At 34.6% G+C, this 20246-nt stretch overlaps 3 protein-coding genes across 4 annotated transcripts; 1 reads left to right on the top strand and 2 right to left on the bottom strand.

Moving 5' to 3' along the window:
• Nucleotides 1–360: 360 nt before the first annotated feature.
• On the bottom strand, nt 361–4653 carry LOC111441914 (ADP-ribosylation factor 1-like). The gene is made up of 7 exons (XM_023079107.1): nt 4567–4653; nt 3876–4056; nt 2745–2815; nt 2032–2151; nt 1645–1763; nt 1277–1358; nt 361–589 (listed from the first exon to the last, which is right to left on the bottom strand). Exons 2-7 carry the CDS (start codon nt 4021–4023, stop codon nt 584–586), a joined length of 546 nt encoding a protein of 181 aa, XP_022934875.1. The 5' UTR covers nt 4024–4056; nt 4567–4653; the 3' UTR covers nt 361–583.
• A 698-nt stretch (nt 4654–5351) lies between these two features.
• LOC111442159 (polygalacturonase At1g48100-like) lies at nt 5352–8497 on the bottom strand. The gene is made up of 7 exons (XM_023079442.1): nt 8023–8497; nt 7780–7911; nt 7389–7565; nt 7250–7294; nt 6957–7164; nt 6379–6569; nt 5352–6188 (listed from the first exon to the last, which is right to left on the bottom strand). Exons 1-7 carry the CDS (start codon nt 8347–8349, stop codon nt 5814–5816), a joined length of 1455 nt encoding a protein of 484 aa, XP_022935210.1. The 5' UTR covers nt 8350–8497; the 3' UTR covers nt 5352–5813.
• A 5685-nt stretch (nt 8498–14182) lies between these two features.
• LOC111441634 (DNA (cytosine-5)-methyltransferase DRM2-like) lies at nt 14183–19591 on the top strand. Of its 2 annotated transcripts, none has more exons than XM_023078696.1 (10): nt 14183–14425; nt 15382–15448; nt 16074–16199; nt 16366–16460; nt 16550–16596; nt 16839–16955; nt 17895–17994; nt 18071–18165; nt 18267–19004; nt 19157–19591. In XM_023078696.1, the coding sequence occupies exons 3-10, from the start codon at nt 16162–16164 to the stop codon at nt 19589–19591; spliced, it is 1665 nt and encodes a 554-aa protein (XP_022934464.1). In that variant the 5' UTR covers nt 14183–14425; nt 15382–15448; nt 16074–16161. The 2 variants fall into 2 exon arrangements, with proteins under 2 accessions (XP_022934464.1, XP_022934463.1); XM_023078695.1 differs by having other exon boundaries at nt 16361–16460.
• The last annotated feature ends 655 nt before the right edge of the window (nt 19592–20246 follow it).

The following is a 20246-nucleotide window of genomic DNA, read 5'->3' as shown; positions in this document are numbered from 1 at the left end:
GATTAATAAGTTCCACCCCCAATAAATTTCAAAAAAATTAATTTCAACTCTTAGTTAAAAATTTTTAAACAAAATTAATTTTCAAAAAATGCATTATAGAGACCAAAACGCATTATTTAAAATGTCAAAATTAAAAACTTGTTTTTTTCTTTATTATTTTTTCCTGTAAAATTTCAATTTAAACTAACAGTTTTCAAAACTAATGAAATTGCCGTAAAGAAAATTAAAAAACTTAAGCTAACAAAATCAATCATCTCCCATTTGTGAGATATGTCCCACGTCCGGTGGAACAACAAGGTTGTCATGGTATAAGTATATGCTCAAGATGCCAAAAATATACCTTGTTGTGCCACAAGAACATTGATCAGACAAAAATATTGAAATTGGAATTAAATGAAAAGTAATAAAAGAATGAAGCTTTAAAAGCCAAGAGTGTGGCCCAAAGTATACCGAGTAAGCATGTGTATGGCGGAACCTTCCTTCCCTATTTATAACAATAACCACTGAAAACAGAGAAACAAAACTATCCTTTCCAGAATGGACTCTGAACATAGTCCTGAGCAACCAAATCATTAACCGCTTCTCAAGCCTGAGGAGAAAGGGAGAGCAAATGACTCAATAACAAAGTTTAAATCTTACTTTTGTTAATACAAACTTTCAAGTTATTCTGTTTTAATACCTAAATTTTCATTAATCTAAGTATTCTGACAAGAAAAAGAAAATCAATCTATGTAGACAAGTATTTAAAGCTACATGCAGGAAGTTATGAAATCGGATCAAGAACTCTATTTAAATAACCAATGAAAAACTAAAGATGAACGACTAAAATAGTTTATATGCAATTTTTTTTGGAATTAGAACGAAAATTTTGAGACTGTTTTTAAAAGATCTGGTTTTGTTTTTAGAATTTTGATTGTAAAAATAGTGTAAACATACTATAGTTCTTAGAAGCAGAAAACTGGGTAATGAAACAGGGCATACTAGAATAGAACGAGTTTAAAGTTATAGGATGGAAAAAAATTTTGGAACCATGCACAGAAATTTAGAAGTCAGTAGTAAAAAAGGACGTGTTTTGTTAATTTTCGAGGTAATTGACAAATATTTGAAGCTATATGTATGAATTAGGCGTCAGATTACAAAACTGAATCAAGATTTCTATTAACTAGTCCATGAAAAGTGAAGAAATTTTGAAACAAAGCACAGAAATTCAGAACTCACCAGCAAAAAGGATTTCCTATTAAGTTAAGATTGGGATCAAATGGGAAGGTGCATTTACCTTGCTGACGATGTTGTTGGAAAGCCAGTCCAAACCTTCGTACAGGCCCTCTCCAGATGTCGCGCAGGTGCTCTGGATGTACCTGGAATGGACAACGTGTAAAATAAGTTGCTTTAACATTATCATCTCACTAGCAACTTAAAAAAAAAAAAAAAAAAAAAAAAAAAAAAAAAAACTTGAAAATATTCTTTTTCAACTTTCTTCTGTGTGGTTCAAACTCACTAATGCGGGAGTATATTAAGCAGTCCAATTAATTGACAAATGAATGAGTATATAATTAGATCACGATTCAACAATTGCTTCCACTTAATGTTCTAGGTGACAAGTCGATAAGGACATTATATGGTGAGCAAAAGCAAGTTATTTACCAGTGGCGCTGGCGAAGGGAGTGAAGACCGAGTTTGTCAGTTATTTCTGCAGCATTCATGGCATTAGGAAGATCTTGCTTGTTAGCAAATACAAGCAACACAGCATTTCTAAGCTCATCCTGCAACCATTAAATGTAAAATACCACCATCAGGCTACAATCATAATGGAAGAAAATGCTAAATGGTTCAGGAAAACAGAACGGTATTAATCTTATTGTCTAATTTTAGTTAACATATACATTAACCTTTAAGTTGTGGTCTTACATGAATGCAACCAGATTCAGCATTTTATGTGAAACCACAAAATGTACCAATTGAATACTAGAAGAAAATAAAATACAGCAGCAAGGATGCAGGGTGAAAAGATAAAAATAGCTACAAACATACCTCATTCAACATTCTGTGCAACTCATCTCTTGCCTCTACAGCACGGTCCCTATCATTGCTATCCACAACAAAAATAAGGCCCTGTGTATTCTGGAAGTAATGCCTCCAAAGTGGACGGATCTTCCAAACGAAACCACATCAGTCAAACTTCATTTAAACGTAGTAGTTCAAAACAATTTCTTCATAATTTTTTAACTTAAAGAACGTATGAACATATAAAACATAAGAAAAAAACTTAAAATGCCACAGCGACTATCCAGTTATGTTCATGCACAATTCTCATCCTAGAAAATGTAAGTATTTATGCTTGATAATACAAAAATATATTATATGAATGAATAAAGAGAATAAGATCAACATTCTGCAGTATTCCAAATTAGAATCAATAATTGGTAACTGCTTATTCAAATTTATTATGATTTTTATGTTACTGAGTTTCACATATCTAACACAACAAATGAAATGCTTCAACCCTCGAATATTGTAAATAGGCATTTGCTGCTTTAAATAACATTAGAATAAGAAACTAAAAATAGCAACTTACTAAGGCAACAACCACTTTATGAGCGTATCAGGAGAAAAAATAACTAAACAGTGAAATTCTTTATTGATATTAAATTCAAAATAAATGAACTGTTCGGCTCTTAAATATAGTGAAAAGCAGGATCAGTCTCGCTTCTTTCACACACATACAGGAAGAGGGAGATGCATACCTTGTCCTGACCACCAACATCCCAAACTGTAAAGCTGATGTTCTTGTATTCTACAGTCTCCACATTAAATCCTGCAGAAAAGAATTGAGTCTTACATCTACGACTTCCCTGAGATGGATTTTAATAAAATCCTACAATGTCAATTGTTGAACATTAAAAAACAATTATAATGCTCTGAAGGAAAACATGGGTTGGACTAAAATTAGATAGGGCAGAGGCATAACTGTATCACAAACCACACCATTTATTCAATGCCTGAAAATCCATGTATGCTCATGAAACCCAAAAGTGAGAATTCAAAAGATACTATGATCCACAGCAACTATATAAAACCAGAGTATTTAATCTCATTCGTTGACCTCAATGAGCTTGAAAATTGCAGACCAGTAACCAACCCTAAAACCTTTGATAATTAGGAATGTTAAGGGTACAAAATTCGTGAGATATTTGTCCCACGTGGATGAACTTAGGTTTGAACCTTCAGCCTCCAGGTTATCTGAACTAAAAGAACCTCTAATTAAACTCCTAATTAAGTTTCTTGACTTGAGAAATAATTTCACTTAGGCCATAGAACTACATCAAGTTAATTTTTTAGTTCATCAATTGCAGGGTGAGGATCATAGCATTTTACCTTTGGGACGGGAATTGCATAAAGTTATGTCATATGGAATTGCATGAAGTTATGTCATAGTTCAACAATTCTCTCTCTTTTGAAATTGAAACAGACACTAACATATAAATCTCCAGTCCTAAATATGTTACTTTTCCTACTTGATGCAGGGTCATCTTCCTTTTATTTACCTGTTTTTTTTTGTCTAAGATTAGATGTAGATGGTGGGTTGAATCTAAAGTTTTTAGCGTTAATTTTGTCACTAGCAGGCAGAGAAAACACTGGATTTGTGGTATTATGACCAGTGTCGGCAATAGTTTTGTAATCGAAGATGAGACGGCAATGGGAATTTGGAACCCTCTGTGTAAGACTAGTACTGCTGGTTCGAAAAGACAGCCGTTAAAGAGTTAATTGGCATAGCTCTCGTTCTCTTAGGATTCAATAAACCATTAAGGCAGATGATTCTGCAGCTGAGTTCTCAATCCCCAAAGTTCCATATAATTTATAGTATAAAGACTCACCGATGGTGGGAATGGTGGTCACAATTTCTCCTAGCTTCAGCTTGTACAAGATCGTGGTCTTACCAGCAGCATCAAGACCAACCATCAAAATGCGCATCTCTTTCTTGGAAAAAAGCCTACCAAAGAGCTTCGAAAAGGCCAACCCCATTTCCGCTTCCCTCTAAGGGCAACAATCACGGCACTGGTATGCAAGATAACTTAAAATCAGAAATCAAGCATTTAGAATTGTCTGGCTATCAAACAAATAGATCTCCAGCTACGAACACCCAAGGAATTATCATGAATCAAAACAACATCAAGAAAAAAAAAAAAACCGCAACGAACCACCGAATAAATTAAAATCTCCAAAATACTTTGCCGCAGCTGATCCTCTAATGACATCTAAACCATGCAATGATAATTCAAAATCCATTGTGATTCCCAATACGACAAACATGAAATCGATTCGGCATCCAACAAAACATATCCAAACATCGAGAAGTGTGAAATATCTTCACAAATTACGTAAAAGTAAATCGCAAATCCACAAAAACGAACAATCATTCTAATGTTACAAAAACTATTCGCAATCTACCAGAAAAATGAATCCGTAAATCTACAACTTCAGATCAACAAAAGATCTTCCAGAGATCATGCGAGACCGAGATTGAGAAATGGAAAACGAAAAGCGATGGATATGAAAATTGATTACCGCTCGAATTCGTGAGAAATCTGAGAGTAGAAATGGATGCGAGAGAGAGAGAGCGTCCCAGTTCCGTAGTTTCCTTTCTTAATGGCTTCAGATTTATTCATCCAATTTTGCATGAAGAGCGAAAATACGCTCCAACGTGGAGAGAAGGGAACATGGAAACGACGCCGTTTTAAACATCCCCTATTTCTTCCATAACTGCCTTCTAAAAAGTACCCATCGTAATTTTTTCTAATTAAATTTAATAGGATAATTAATTTTAAATGGTTATTAAATATTTTTTAAAATTCTATTTTAGATTTATAATTTGTAATTGAATAAATATACATAATTTAAAAATTACATAAACAAAATGAGAAAGTCTTGAAATCTTGAAAGCTCTGCCTCTTCTCTGTCATCCATGGCCGTATCCGCCATGTTTACCGGCCATGATCTTCGGAGTTAATTCCTCTTCCAAATCTCTTTCGCCGTGGACTTTCCTTCCCACTCCATTTCCGCCGGCTGAGCTGTTTTTCCTCCACGAGCCAGGTTTTCAGCTCTTCTCCGTCAAACTATTACTAGACGACGTAGCGTAAACTTAGTCCTTGAATTTCATATTGCAACTCGTAATACTGTTTCTTGTCTTCTTATTTTTCAGCTCATATTGATTGCGTAATAGTAATGTTAGTTTTAAGCTGTTGATTTTGATATTTGTGGCCGCCATTATGGAATATTCGGAACTAGTTATCAGAGCGAACAATAAGCGATTTGATCCACTTGGTGATAATCTGTAGAAGCCATGGCGAAAGGTTCGATGTAATATATAAGTTTTAATCAGTTGTTCGTGTCATTTTTCGTTTTATTTGACGATAATCTGGTAATTAGGTGATTTATGTGCTAATCATTTCACGAAGAAGTGTGGAATTTTGAATTCGCGAGAATTTTGAATTCGTGGAATTTTTACTCAGGTGGTTTATAAAAGTATAAATTCATCTTACTATGCATGAATGATGAATCATGAGCAAGGGCCATTTCTGTAGCAAACAATATCGTATATAAATTCATCTTACTATATCCAAGCAGCCTACACCGCGTAAAATTCTCTCCCAACTCTTCATCAGTGACTGAATATCTCTATCTTTAGGACCCCTTTTTGCAGCATATAGCAATTCATTTCTAAGCAGTATACCATAGTTTTTTCTTCTATTTCTAAGTAGTTTACGATGTGAATTTTTCTTTTCTGTAATCTAATTAATCTTTAGCTGCTGAGCTTAGCAAGAATCGTGAGCCTGAGCTTTCCCTGGATTGCCAGACTGCAAGCAGTCAATGGCAGGGACAGTGGAGGTTTTCAGTTCACCATATGCCTTCCAACAGAATGGTTCGTTGGAGTGGCCACTCCCCTCAAGCTGAATGGTGTCTAATGTCACACCTGTGCATGGAAGGCTATCACTGCAGGCTAAATGGACTGGCGTTGAAGTGTATGTTCCTCTTATATTTACGTAGTTTACCCCTGAAATTGCTACTGCAGAAGATCCGTTATGGCAGCTACCCCCATCGCAGTAGTATTGGTCTATCATTATTGGAGTTTTAACGTCTGAAACTTGAATGTTTGAGAACAGTATTCCCTGTACTAAACCCGAACCCCCCTGCAATAGTAAATTCAAATGTCCCTTTGTTAGCTGTTGAAAATTACTTTCAGCAAGAAATTATGTTTGGCAAACTGGGAAAACTATGTTTAAATAAAGAAGGGTTTGTTGATGCCTTTTTCCTCTGCTTTTACTCTCATACATTTATTACCATGCTGGAGAAAATATAGAGGAGTAAGGTTTTATATACCTGCCATGTTTTTATTCTGACCCCATTCATTGTATTCTGCAGTTTGACGTCGCGGACTGTGACATTGGAAACACATGCTTTTGTTTGATCACGTCCTAGTCCTCCGATGCTAATTCCGTGGCCTGGTCCACAGTTGACATTGTGTATGTATACAGCTGAGCTTCCCGTTTGTATAGATATACAATCATCTCCTGTAGTTCAATTTTGTATTTATATAAGTTCCATAATGCTACTGATTATTTAAACTCTATTGCTGGAAGAATTTCTTTCCTTTGTCACAAGAGTAAAGTTTGTGGTCTCATCAGCATAGTTTTTTAGGGAATAAGGTTCTACTGGGCAGTTGAGTTTAAAGGCTGTTGTTTGGTTTTTAGTGATTACATGCTCGGTTAAATGTTCCTGGATGAGTTGCTTTTTCAAAACAACTGAACTTCATCTTCCTTCAAAATTACTGTTTGGCAAATAAGGATCAACTTTCTGACTTTCAACCAACTGGATTACCTTTTTAAAGTAAAAACTCTCATGCTAAAGCAATCCCTTTTTTTTTTTTTTGGCAGATAATACTCAAAATTGGGAATTACCACAAGCTAGATTGCTGTTTGAAATGATCACATTCTGAGAATTCTGCAGGTGAATTCCATCTGTGTTTGGGCTGTCACCTGGCGATGAAATGGTTAATGAAGAAACCTGAACTGATGTGCAACTATCAAATTTCAGGTGAGCCTGTTGGCTGTTTTGGATGGTTATTCCAGAGACCGTCACTCCATCACTTCCATAGAACCTAAGTGCCTGCACAATAATGATAGAGTCACAAACAGAGAACTCTTTTTGATCCATTTGTTCTACTCTAGTCAAGTTTAAGCCAAGGCCGTACAGTTGGTTTGGTGCTTGGAAGTTTTCCACTGCTGCTTTCCTTGTCCTGTTTTCATGAGGTTAAAGCTGTGATTGAGAAGCTGTTTGACTTGAAATATGAAATACTTTTGATTTTTATCTGACTTGGTTTACAAAATTACCAAATTTTCGTCAGTAGGATCATATGTGGGTGAGTCATTCCACCAAACCGAGCCTTGTCCATCAATAGTACCTGTACCTTTCACTGTAATCCCTTTGAGTTTAGTGAATTCAATCCATTGTAAGAGACCTGAACCCCAAGCACTAGGGCTTGTAGGAGCGATGATTTTGCCATCCAACTGCATGTCAACATAAGAAATATACTTCAAAATGTGCATCAAAAAAAATTTCCTCTGCAGCATTAAGGAGCTTTCTGGAAATTTCTTTAGAACACTTTTTGAAAATTGATTTATGAAGTTTATTACAATCCTTCTAAAACATTATGTTACTGTTGCACTTAAAAAAAGTTTTGAAATCAACTTCCAAAACTGACTTTAGTGTATTGATATTGACCTGAAACACTATGTTTGGTTTGCAATTAGGACCGGAGAACGAAATGGGGCCAACGAGGAACTCGGACCCCGAGGGAACCTCTACAGTTGATTTCTCTGCACTGCAAGCTGATTCCCAAGCTGCCTGAAATGCCTGGTATGCATACATTGTCAAGAACTTCTGTAAGTTTTCAATTCTGTGAAGTATAAATGCTGCTTGTAAAATTTATATGTAATGTAACGAATAAGTAAAGCCTAAATTCACCTTAGTGTCATCTGCCCTTCCATCACCTTTAGCTCCAAAGTCCAACACATTAAAATTGCCTGAACCACCCTTACTAGCATCACCTTTACTTGCTAGTGAGGCTCCCACAACATCCTCACTCCCAACATGGCCACTGCCCGTCAACCTCGACGAGCCACTGCCTCCACGGTCACGATGAATGCGCCCGTGGCGGTAGCCTCCAGTTTTTCTATGTGCCCAATGCTTACCTTCTCTAGCTTGGCAGTTTTGCAAACTAAAAGACCAAACAAAAGCACAAATGAAAGCAATAGTTGCCAGACATTTTAAATTCTTCCCACCCATCTCCATCTCAAATAGGTAGAGAAAGAAAGAAAGAGAGAGATAGAGAGAATTCTGCAAGTATGATTGACAAACAGAGAAGGTTAGGCTTGTATTTATTGGTTGAAAACTAGTTCTATGTTGGATATACTATTCACACATGAGCTCCACAGTTCAAAAGACAACTTGGGTTGTGACAAAACACCCTTTCCACAGTTTAATCTTTTTTTTTTTTTTTTTTTCTTTGAATCAAGCTAATCCATTTTTTATTCTATCTCATTTGGATTAATTGAATTCGGCGGCCGCCTTCTTCCTTAAAATCCAAGCTAAGATTTGTGGCAAGAACACGCCAGGAGAGAAAACATACTGTAGACACACCATTAAGGACATTGATACACCACAAACCAATACAGCCAAATCAATGAGATAATATATTTTTGCACCGTCTGATGAACTCTTTTAGTTTGGAATTGTTGATTGGTTGCACGTGAATGGCAGTTTTTCCCCCCTTTGAGAGTAACTTCTGCTATATGAAAACAAAACAAAAAATATATAGTATTAAAGAATATTATTAGCTTAAGTTTTCGGTTCCTATAATCATTCAATTTGGTGCCAAATCTTGAGATTATGACTTCAATACCATATCACTGTCATTTCTTTCTTATTTTTCTTTGTATGGAAGGATCAAACCCTTAATCTTTGGAATTTGTGTCTAATTCATTGAGGTATACTCAAATGGGCGTTTATCGCCCATTAATCGATGAAGTTTTTAGTTATAGTATGGATTTAATTTGGTATTGATAGAGGTTGAGATTATGAGTTTAAACATAGATCATGAGTTTAAACTTTGTGAATGTTATTTTCTATCCTTCTTCATGCTAGTAGTCTATGTAGTAGGCCTTGTGAGTCTAAGTTAATGTTCAAGTTGCATGTGAGGGAGCGGATTAAGTCGTTTTAAAGTCAAATGGATCATGATTACTCAAAGTTTTACTGCTAGATTCATTGTGGTCTATAGTAAAAGAGCGTATAAAAAACGTCAACCAATTTAGGCTCACACTTTTTTGCATATAAAACTTGATTTGGTTTGGTTATATTTCATGTTTGATTTTTCTTTTAGTGTTTTGTAAGGCTATTATCTTTTATATATATATATATATATATATATATATATATCTCGAGGTCATAATTGAGTCGGTAAATTTTTTCCATTAATCATTATAGATGGACCTACCAAGTATTCACATACCAAAATCTGTCTCCCAAGCCCCAATAGTCAACCCTAAACTTTAATAAATAAAAAATATTGTACTTAAATTTGCTTAATTAATTAAAATTGTTCTTAAATTAGGAAATCGGAACAAATAAAGAGTAAAAAGCTCGTCCATTCCTTGGGTGATTCCTTGCTCTCACGTTCGAGTGTTTGCTCGTCGTTTAGGCCGATGAGTGAGATTTCTGCTCATTGCAGTCACCCGTGGTTCTTCGCACCCAGATAGTATCAAGTGCTACGACCCTTGATCAAATAAACCCTTTATGACCCACGACTCAAAATGAGTCTCATATAGTTTTTGAATAAATTGAATAATAAGAAACTGAATTATATCAGATCAATGGACTTTTTTTTTCTATGTATTGTTAAAATAATAAATAAACGTGCATGGACACGAATAAGGCAAAAATTAGCTGTTTAAATTAATAAAGCCAATCTTCGATTCAAAATTGATAATTTTAAAGCAAGATTTGCAAGTAAATGATATCATTGGACAGCTAGGTTATCCTTTATGCAGATTTTGATTGACACGTGTACGTGTGTATATAAGGTACAAACTTTATAATATATGCTGACATTAAAATCATTATTTAAATGTATTATTAATATTGTTTTGGTTAGGACCAATATCGAAGTGACACCATGACCGAGAAGTGTATGAACGAAAAAAAAGTTCCAACGTTGTGGATAGTTTGTGCAACTTACAATAATATTTAGCCTCGTGATTGTTGATTTAGGTTAAATTATAAAATTAACCTCGTAAATCGAGAGGGTCGAATTTATTCAATCATAAAACTAACATGTTCGAACAAAATTAATTTTTTAAAATACTTATACATATTTAAAAAATAATAATTAAAATAGAGTTCTTTTAGTCCTATATCATTAATTAACATAAATAATATTAATCAATATACTATATAAAAAAAAAAAAATTCTCCTACATATTTCTCTTGTTTTCTTTTCTTTTCTAATTTTTTTTTGTTGTTAAATTCAACCAAATTAAATAATAACATATGATTTCTATTATCTATAACACTTATTTTTCTAATTTTTCTAAAAATAATTTAGAGTAAAGAAAATACTCGTAATATAAATCATATAAAATTTAAAATAATTACGTTATTACATCAATAATATATTAACTTTGGTAATCACACGATTTACTGTTAATTTAACTTAATTTCTCGAAATTAAAATTGGAATTTACGACTTTCGCATTTTAGGGAATGATCTAAGGCTCCAAATTGGAATTAGCAGAAAAAGAGGTACCCGAAAACGGCGCCGTATGACATGCAAAATAAAATAAATAAATAAATAAATATATATATATATATATATATATATGCATGTGAATTGGCCGCCGTGTCAACGTAAAACCGTTAAATTCAGTTCATCCCGGATCTCGTGCCTTCTCTTCTGGGATGGGTTCCCTCTCTCTCTCTCTCTCTCATTTAATTTAATTTTAATATTTTTTAAGATAATTATTTTAAAATTATTTTATTTATTATTCTATTAAGAATTAAAATAATTAAAATAATAAATCTACAATGGGAAAACTCGTTTTAAATGTTATTTATCTCTAAAATTTAAATTTATTGTTTATAAATTTCTATATAATTGTAATGCATTTATTAATAATTTTCAATTCAGTCTCTTATTATTGTTATTATTGCTTATTTATTTATTTATTATTATTATTTTGTCCTTTCATGCTTCCATTGTTATACATGTGAATTTTGAAATTTTGAGCACAATAATTTATTTATATGATTTTGACAGACGAGAAGCATGGACGATATTCTTAATAATTAATCAATTTGTACAAAAAAAAAAATTTTAAAAAGAAATTGTGTGCGTGTGAATTTTGTATATATAAAATAATTGGGAATTATGGTTGAAGCTGTCTATTGTTTATTTATTTTTAAATGAATATAATAAATTAAATAATATTGACTAGTAACGAGCGTGACAACGATAATCCAACCTTTTTCGATTAATACTTTATAATTAATTTATTGCATAAATTTTTGTGTAAATTGCTCTTTTAAAAGTGTGAATTGTCATTTAAGTTTCAAAAAAGTTTAATATTATTCATATTTTATTTATTATACAAAATTAAATGGAATAAGTTATATAATATTGATGTTTACCCAGTATAATTCATTTTATTGCTTAAAATTTTGTGTAAAATTCATATTTTTTTAATTTAAAATTGTGATTCAAGTTTTATGTTTAGGTTAAATTAATAAAAATATTAATAAATTTTGTACTTTGTTGCAAAAATAACCATTATAAAATATTATTCCTGCTAGTCTTCGAATGGAAACGTTAAATTTTGTTTAAAAAATATCAACTTTTAATATTGTTTTTAAAATAATGTTGAATTTTAAAAAAAAAATCATTAACACATTTCCTTTTTTTAGAAAAATAAAAAATATTTAATAGTATGTTTAAAAAAAATAGCTATGAAATTTTAAAAGTAACATTAACATCATCTATCATTATAAAATTCAATAGTATTTTTTTTTGTGATGTCTCACGATGGTTGAAGAGGAGAACAAACCACCATTTATAAGGGTGTGGAAACTTTCCCCTAGTAGACGCATTTTAAAGCCTTGAGGAAAAGTCCGAAAGGGACAATATCTGCTAGCGGTGGATCTAGGCCATTACAAATGGTATTAGAGCTAGACACCGGACGTTGTGCCAGCCTTCTTACTGTTCCTCGAAGGGGAGTAGACACGAGGTGGTGTGCTAGTAAGGACACTGGGCCCCAGAGGGGAGGATTTGGGGGCAGTCCCACATCGATTGGAGGAAGGAAAGAGTGCCAGCGAGGACGCCGGGCCTCGAATGGGGGTGGATTGTGATGTCCCACATTGGTTGGGGAGGAGAACAAACCACCATTTATAAGGGTGTAGAAACATTCCCCTAACAGACACGTTTTAAAGTCTTTAGGGGAAGCCAGAAAGAGAAAATCCAAAGAGGACAATATTTGTTCATGGTGGATCTGGGTCGTTATATTTTGTAAACAATATTAACATTCCTCCGTATTTTTAAAGTTGAAGGGTATTATTGAAAATTTTGAAAGTTTAAATTTATTTTTTTTAATTAAAATATAAAATATAAACAACACTTTTAAATTAACCGTTCAATCTCTCGTTATTACCGTTTATGTTGTTTTTACGCTTGGTGTGAATATTGGTGCGACAAATTATTTTTCACTCGAGTCATGTCAAATTTACGGCGAACGTTTTAACCATGGGAGGGTAAATATGGAAAAATGATAAAGCGGTGCATTCATTACTACATTTGGGCCTCGAGAAAGCCCAATAAGAAATGCAAAATAATGGGCCCTCCAATTGGATCCGGAATTCAAATTTCTATCGCATGAGATATATGTCGTATAAGTTAATAACATTTATTTGTCCAATTTTATTTTTTATCCGACGTGGCAGAGTAAGAACTCGAATACTTTTGACTTTTTGACATACTGCTTATCCCAACCACAACTCTTGTTACGCCCGTGAACCAGTAAAGTTCGCAACATCACGTACTGCAGATTTGATGCTGAATGCTGATCACGATGATGATCTGGTGATCATATACCGGAAGATTGAAGACCTATTAGGAGGAAGTGAACCACCGAAATTGGCGGTGCGCGAGTTTGAAGAGAAGTGGTCAAACTTTCATGTCATCAGCGCGAATGAACTGAACTCCTTCATCGAAGTCCTGGTACATATCAACTTTATATTATATTTATACACACCTTGTTCACTGAACACGAGTGGAATATTCAAACATATGATATTTTAAAATTAATGTTATTTTTTAAAGGTTACACTAACAGTCCCGTTTTCATAAACTTTTGGAAAAAAAATAAAAATATTAATAAAAATTTTAGAATTGTTTTTTTTAGTATTTTTAAATAATTGAAATGTAATTTAAAGAATAATTTTAAAAGTTGGAGATATTATTGAAATGGACATCTAAATTAATAAAAATATTCTTAAATTTTAAATTTTTTCTAAAAAATTATATATAAAAAAAATACTACAAAAAAAATAATAAACAAAAAGTTGAAAAAATTATTTAAAAAATACCTTTAATTTTTAAAAGTTCCAAAAACATCTTTTAAATATTTTTAAAAAATTTTAAAGATACCTTATGATTAGTACAAATTTAAAAAAATATTGATAAATTTTAAAAAATAATGTTAAAAAGTTTAGAGATAATTCTTGATCATAAATATTTTATATAAAGGTAAATAGTATTAATATTATTTTTAAAATTTTATAGATATTTTTAAATATAACAATATTTTAAAAATAAAATATTTTTTAAATAAAGTAAAACTTTTTATAAAGTTGAATAGTATTATTATTATTATTATTTAATTTAAAATTTTAAATAAAATACAACATTTATGAATATTTTTATTAATTTAGTCTATTTTCAATAAAATATAAACTATTTATTTCAAAGCATCTGGATAAAGCTGACCAACCTGACCCCACTCTTAAATATTGCATATCGAATATTCTTTTTTAAATAAAATAAAATAATTATCAAACGAAACCAACCCAACTCAACTGAACTTCGAGATAATGACTTTGTACCATGGTTAGAGAGTGAAAGTGAAATATCCAATCCGGAGATTCGACGGCGGAAGACACCAATTTCCCTCCCCTTCATCGGCGATTACATAAATGGTTCTCTGATTCTCTCCGGCGACCATCTCTCCGCGCTTCTCCAGTTTCAGAAGCGCGACAGAGAGATTTCGCATTATTTCTCGGCATTTTTCTCCGAGTTAATTTCATCCAACGAACTCATTTTTCTTAGGTACGTTTGTTTTTTCCTCGCTAATTTTCGTTTCCGAATTCTCCAGATCTAGAAAGTTTGATTTTCAATTTTTAATCACCTTTTCCCTTTCGACGGCCCTGTATTTCTGTTCTGATCGCTCGTAAAAAGTAGGATCGAGTGTTTGATTCCATTTGCATGTGAAATTTCTTAGTCTTCGAGTGGTTTGAATCGGATGCTTGAGAAACAACACTCATACCGGATTTGATTCCGTTTCTGTTCATCATTTCTGTTGAAAATTAGGCATTCGATTTGTTGGGGATCGGTTACGGAAGGGAAGACGAAGAACCTTTCTTAGGGAGAGAAGAAAGTGGTAATAAAAAAAGTTTTTATTATTGTTTATGTTTATACAAATAATTTAATTAAAATAAGGGAAAAAAAAAATCAATTTTAACCCTAACTTTTTGGCAGGGTGTATATAATAAGGTGTAATTTGCTCATAAACTTTTATAAAATGTTGCAATTTATACCTTGTGACACATTTCATGGGAGAAATTGTTAATATTCTTATGTACATTGAATGAATTATACATCGTATTCTCGGTATGCAATTGATTAGACTTAGACGAATACGATAAGTTTTGGTGGAGTTATTTAGTAGATGGTCTTTCGCACCTATCGAATTTAATTTTTTTTAAATTAGTGAGCGTTAAAATTTGCGGGTAAATTAACATAATTTGAATAGTCGATGACATTAATAATTTGAATAGTTGATAAAATTAAAAGTTTAGGGTAAAAATTGATAGAGCGAAATTATAAGCATATATTAAATATTAGTTAAATTATAAGCGAAATTATGGTTGGGTTAGATTCATTATCTAATTTCTATAATTCAAGGGTCGTATTGTAATGAATTAAAAAAAACGGTTTGCAAGTTTTTATTTTATTTATTTATTTTTAATGAATTCTAACGGCATCTCTTGCCTCTCAATGTTTAGTTGTATTTGTTTGCAGCTTGAAGGCCCCATCTTCCACCAAATCATAGTCCACCAGGACATAAGGATGGTATGTGTATATGAAATTCCTCTCTCAAACAATATTCTAAGCAATAGTAATTTTTAGTTGACTTAATAAAATATTAGGGGTAAAATTGTAACAGTTCAAGCCCACCACTAGTAGATATTGTCCTCTACCGATGTGAGATCTCACAATCCACCCCTTTTGGGGCCCAGCGTCCTCGCTGGCACTTGTTCCCTTCTCCAATCGATGTGGTACCCCCCCAATCCACCCCCTTCAGGGCCAGCGTCCTTGCTAGCACATTGCCTTTTGTCTACCCCCTTCAGAGCTCACCCTTCTCGCTGGCACATCGCCTAGTGGCTGACTCTGATACCATTTGTAACGGCTCAAGCCTACAACTTGTAGATATTGTCCTCTTTGGGCTTTCCCTTTCGGGCTTCCCCTCAAAATTTTTTAAATGCGTCTAGTAGGGAGAGGTTTCAACGCCCTTATAAAGTAGGTTTCGTTTCCCCTCTCCAACCGAGGTGGGATCTCACAAAAATTGAGTAATTCAAAATATCAGGGACTATTATGTAATTATTTTCTTTTAAATATCCAAGCAATTAGCCCTTTCTTTTCTCCTTTTCTCTTTTTACTGTTTGGTTCAACTCTGCTTGTACGTTATTTTGTGTAGGCTGGGGACGATTTTGGTGTTGAAGTTGATAACATTGACTGGGACACTGAAGATGAGCTAGAAATTGAGAATATACCTTTAGCCTCTCATGCGAGCTTGGCGTTTCCTGGTGTCGAGGAAAATATGGTATTTTACGTCGACATTTGTAGTAAAGTTTGTCCGTGTTAGTTTTCGGTTTGTTAAAAAACACTAGACAATATTATTTTGACAATGTCAAGCTTAGATTGATGCATAGGATTTTGTTGTGTTACTAATTCTAATTTATCTTTTTTGTTTTCCTCACGAAGGGAAGCTCATCTGCAGGTCCTTCGAACTCGAAGATAGTTGATCAATTTATTGGAATGGGATTTTCTGCAAAAATGGTTTCTAAAGCTATCGAGGAAAACGGTAATTTCTTATTTGTTCATTTAATAGTTTTTATAAGAAACGAAACAAGATTTTTAGTAATTTCTTATGTGTTTTGATGGACTATCCAGGAGAGGAAAATACGAATTCTATACTTGAGACTCTCCTCACGATGTCGGTGAGTTTCTCAGATGACGACATATTAGACTGTCCATTTCGTATTTACTTAGCCTAAGGAACTGGATTTCACGTGTCTGGGACATTGTTGAGATCTCAACCAGTTGTTTCGTAAGATACTCGAAGATCGTTGCCTAGAAGTCGTCATGACCTTCTTTTCTTATACATCTATCACTGACTAGCAACTGTCACCTTCTCTTTCATATTTATATATGTTGAGATCATTTCCTTTTCTTCTGGCAGGCTCTTGAAAATTCTCCTCCGAAGCAGCAGCATGTCGATAGTGACGACTCGTTTTCAGATTACGGTGGAAGTTTTCTGGATGATTTTACTGATACAGACAGTGATTCTGAAAATGAGGTCGGTTGTTTTTCTTTGGTTTCATGGAGCAGATTGCTTTCTAGTCATTTTGTGATATGATTGGAGAGTTCATCCTCCATTTGTCCTTTCGTGAAAAGGGCCGATTTTTATGGCTTGTCGGGTTGTGTGCTCTATCTTGTGGTCTCTTTGGTTTAGTCCCTTGGGCTTCGACGTCGATGAGCTTTTGTAATTATTCTATAGGTTCTATTTTGCTCAATTAGAGCCATTTCCTTTAGGGGCTTGTCTTTTTATATATATATAGGAACCCTTACCGAATGAAAGAATCAGAATCAGATATTCCTTTACAGCAGCGGGAATGAAACCGAAAACTAATAGGAAACAAGCCATTGACTGCAAGTAGATTTACAAGATCAAGTATAAACCATATGGCTCGTGTCAGATATACAAAGCTAGCTAAAGGATTCCTTCCAAAATCTTGAGTCGACCCCCTTAAAAGATAGGGAAAAGATTTGCCCGCTAAAATGCCCACCATTTGTGGCATTCTTTCCTTCATTTTGAGAAGGTGTTTCATTAAAAAAATTTGAGTCGGTCAATGCTTATCCCTCCTTGCTACTCAACGTTTCATGATAGTTCGGTTCATCGTGTTGGGGACTGCAAAACCGGTATCTGATGCTGGTATTTTTCACTATACGGGAAAACTTTTGTACTTTCTTTTTTTTTTTGTCTCGGTCCATGGTCCGAACGAGTCGCATATACACCCTAGTACATGTTCCTCGACGCTGAGGGCATCCCCAAAGGGCGAGCGATTTGGTGATATTTCTGATTGGTTGTCTTGTGTTTCTAATAAGTTGTTTAGTAGCTGACACGTTGAATTGTATACATAATGAGTTGGTTTAGATCAATCCTAACCGGATGATTATGAATTACTTCTATATTCGACGCTACTCATGTTTCATGATAGTTTGGTTCGTCGTGTAGGGGACTGCAAAACCAGTATCCGATGTTGATAACAAAAGGATGTTCTTGGTGGACATGGGATACTCTGAAGATGAAGCTTATGCAGCAATAGAGAGATGTGGCTAGTACCTCCTTGTAGGACTTATAAATCTTTAATATCTAAGCATCACTTCTCTTAATTGTTCTAAAATTGGCAGGTGTGCATTCCTCAATTGCAGAGCTGACAGATTTTATATCTGCTGCTCAAATTTCAAAGGCTGCAGATGTTCTTCTTGGTGATCTCCCTGATAGGGTAACTTTTCTGTCTTATCAAATTCTTGATCTTAAAGCTCTGCACGCGTCATAACGGAAACGAAACCCGCTTAAACGTCTGTGCTGATATTATTTGAACAGCCAAAGCCGACGAATCTCAATGCCTGCAGTAAGCTCAAAAAGAGAAGGCATTGTGATTACGAGCCATGGAAAAAGAAGAAGCCGAGGTGCCTTGATGACGACGACGACGAGACAATTCGTTTGCCAAACCCAATGGTTGGGTTCGGGGTTCCGAATGAACTGTCTCCTACAGTTCACAGAAAAATTCCAGAAGCAGCCATGGGACCTCCCTACTTTTACTACGAAAATGTGGCGCTCGCTCCCAAAGGAGTATGGAATACAATTTCCCGCTTCTTATACGACGTTGAACCCGAATTTGTTGATTCCAAATATTTCTGTGCTGCTGCAAGAAAAAGAGGCTATGTTCATAATCTCCCAATACATAACAGATTTCCTCTTCTTCCTTTGCCTCCCCACACTGTTCATGAAGCATTTCCTTTAACAAGGAAATGGTGGCCTTCATGGGATTTTAGAACACAGTTAAATTGTTTACAAACTTGCATTGGAAGTGCTCGATTGACCGATAGGATTCGTAAAGCTCTTGAAGATTACGATGGCGAACGGGATCTGCCATTACATGTGCAAAAGTTTGTCGTAGAACAATGTCGAAAATGGAATTTGGTTTGGGTCGGAAAAAATAAGGTTGCCCCACTCGAACCCGATGAAGTAGAAATGCTTTTGGGATTCCCCAAGAACCATACTAGAGGGGGTGGAATCAGTAGAACAGATAGATACAAGTCTCTTGGCAATTCATTCCAGGTACCGATCATTTCGTCCTCCCGAGTCTTATCGTATTAGATCACACTGAAATTATCTTTTGAATACGACCCAATTTAATGATAGAAATTGACTCACGTTCGACGGTTGTGATATCTTACGACATATTTGGCTACAACATTGCATTGTTTCAGGTCGACACCGTGGCGTATCATCTTTCGGTTTTGAAGGACATGTTCCCAGGAGGAATCAATCTCCTCTCGCTCTTTTCTGGTATCGGAGGTGCAGAAGTGGCACTTCATCGCCTCGGTATCCCGCTAAAAAATGTAGTCTCGGTCGATATCTCAGAAGTGAACCGAAACATTGTGCGAAGTTGGTGGGAGCAAACGAACCAAAAAGGTACTTTGATTGATCTTGCTGATGTGCAAGAGCTAGATGCAGATAGGTTACAATACTATATGAACTTATTTGGAGGTTTCGATCTCGTAGTCGGAGGGAGCCCTTGTAATAACCTTACGGGTAGCAATAGGTACACTCGAGACGGACTCGAGGGCAAAGAATCCATCTTGTTTTATGACTACTTTAGAATCTTAGATTTGGTCAAGTGTATAGCCACCAAAACTGAATGATTTGATTTGTAAAGCCTCTTTCTGCAGTAAAAAAACGTGGTGTTCTATAGAACAAAGTAATTTGGCTCCGTAAATAATTAACTGTTGGGAGGATGAGGCTTTAATTCTATCATTATTTAGCTGGCCTGTGTTGTTCAGTCTCTGTTGTACACTATATTTTGCTTTTAGAACAGCCAATAGCGCCACCCCTGAACACGACAGCCCTATTATAGGAAGCCAATAGCGCCACTGTGGGGTTTCGTAAAGATTTTGGATATGTGGTTCTGGAGTTAAGTCCATCACATAAAATATGAATGCTCACCAAATTTGGTGTTAATCAGACGTCGGATGGATGCTCCATGACGTAGTATGACCGTTTGCCAAAATCATGTCTACTTGTTGCTCATATTTTTCTCATGTCTCGACTTCTCTTCAATGCCCACTCAATGTGGTTTGTTAGATGATGCACCATCCTCCTCGGTCGCATCATGACACTTGTCTAGACACTCGCGTGGTTGGATGGGTGTCACTCGAGGGTCATCGCTTCTCTTGTCGCACTATGAGGGTCACAACCTACTCTCTTCATAGTTAGATTGTGACATTCTTCCCCACTTAAATAACGTGAGGATCACAACCTACTCTCTTCGTAATTAGATTGTGACATTCTTTCCCACTC

The sequence above is a fragment of the Cucurbita moschata genome, unplaced genomic scaffold, assembly GCF_002738365.1.
Source record: "Cucurbita moschata cultivar Rifu unplaced genomic scaffold, Cmos_1.0 Cmo_Scf00004, whole genome shotgun sequence".
In the NCBI taxonomy this organism is placed as follows: Eukaryota; Viridiplantae; Streptophyta; class Magnoliopsida; order Cucurbitales; family Cucurbitaceae; genus Cucurbita; species Cucurbita moschata.
This window is presented reverse-complemented; position numbering and strand designations above follow the sequence as displayed.

What these genes read in the sequence shown, in the direction of transcription:
- LOC111441914 (XM_023079107.1), bottom strand. Translation starts at nt 4,023, where the DNA reads ATGGGGTTGGCCTTTTCGAAGCTCTTTGGTAGGCTTTTTTCCAAGAAA. An exon ending in GACCACCATTCCCACCATCG is followed by an intron (nt 2,816 to 3,875) that starts GTGAGTCTTTAT and finishes TCTTTTCTGCAG; the next exon opens with GATTTAATGTGGAGACTGTA. An exon ending in TCCCTTCGCCAGCGCCACTG is followed by an intron (nt 1,359 to 1,644) that starts GTAAATAACTTG and finishes TGTCCATTCCAG; the next exon opens with GTACATCCAGAGCACCTGCG.
- LOC111442159 (XM_023079442.1), bottom strand. Translation starts at nt 8,349, where the DNA reads ATGGAGATGGGTGGGAAGAATTTAAAATGTCTGGCAACTATTGCTTTC. An exon ending in AAACAGCAATCTAGCTTGTG is followed by an intron (nt 6,570 to 6,956) that starts GTAATTCCCAAT and finishes ATTGAACTACAG; the next exon opens with GAGATGATTGTATATCTATA. An exon ending in TCAGAATAAAAACATGGCAG is followed by an intron (nt 6,189 to 6,378) that starts GTATATAAAACC and finishes TTACTATTGCAG; the next exon opens with GGGGGTTCGGGTTTAGTACA.
- LOC111441634 (XM_023078695.1), top strand. An exon ending in CTGGTGTCGAGGAAAATATG is followed by an intron (nt 16,200 to 16,360) that starts GTATTTTACGTC and finishes TTCCTCACGAAG; the next exon opens with GGAAGCTCATCTGCAGGTCC. An exon ending in TAAAGCTATCGAGGAAAACG is followed by an intron (nt 16,461 to 16,549) that starts GTAATTTCTTAT and finishes TGGACTATCCAG; the next exon opens with GAGAGGAAAATACGAATTCT.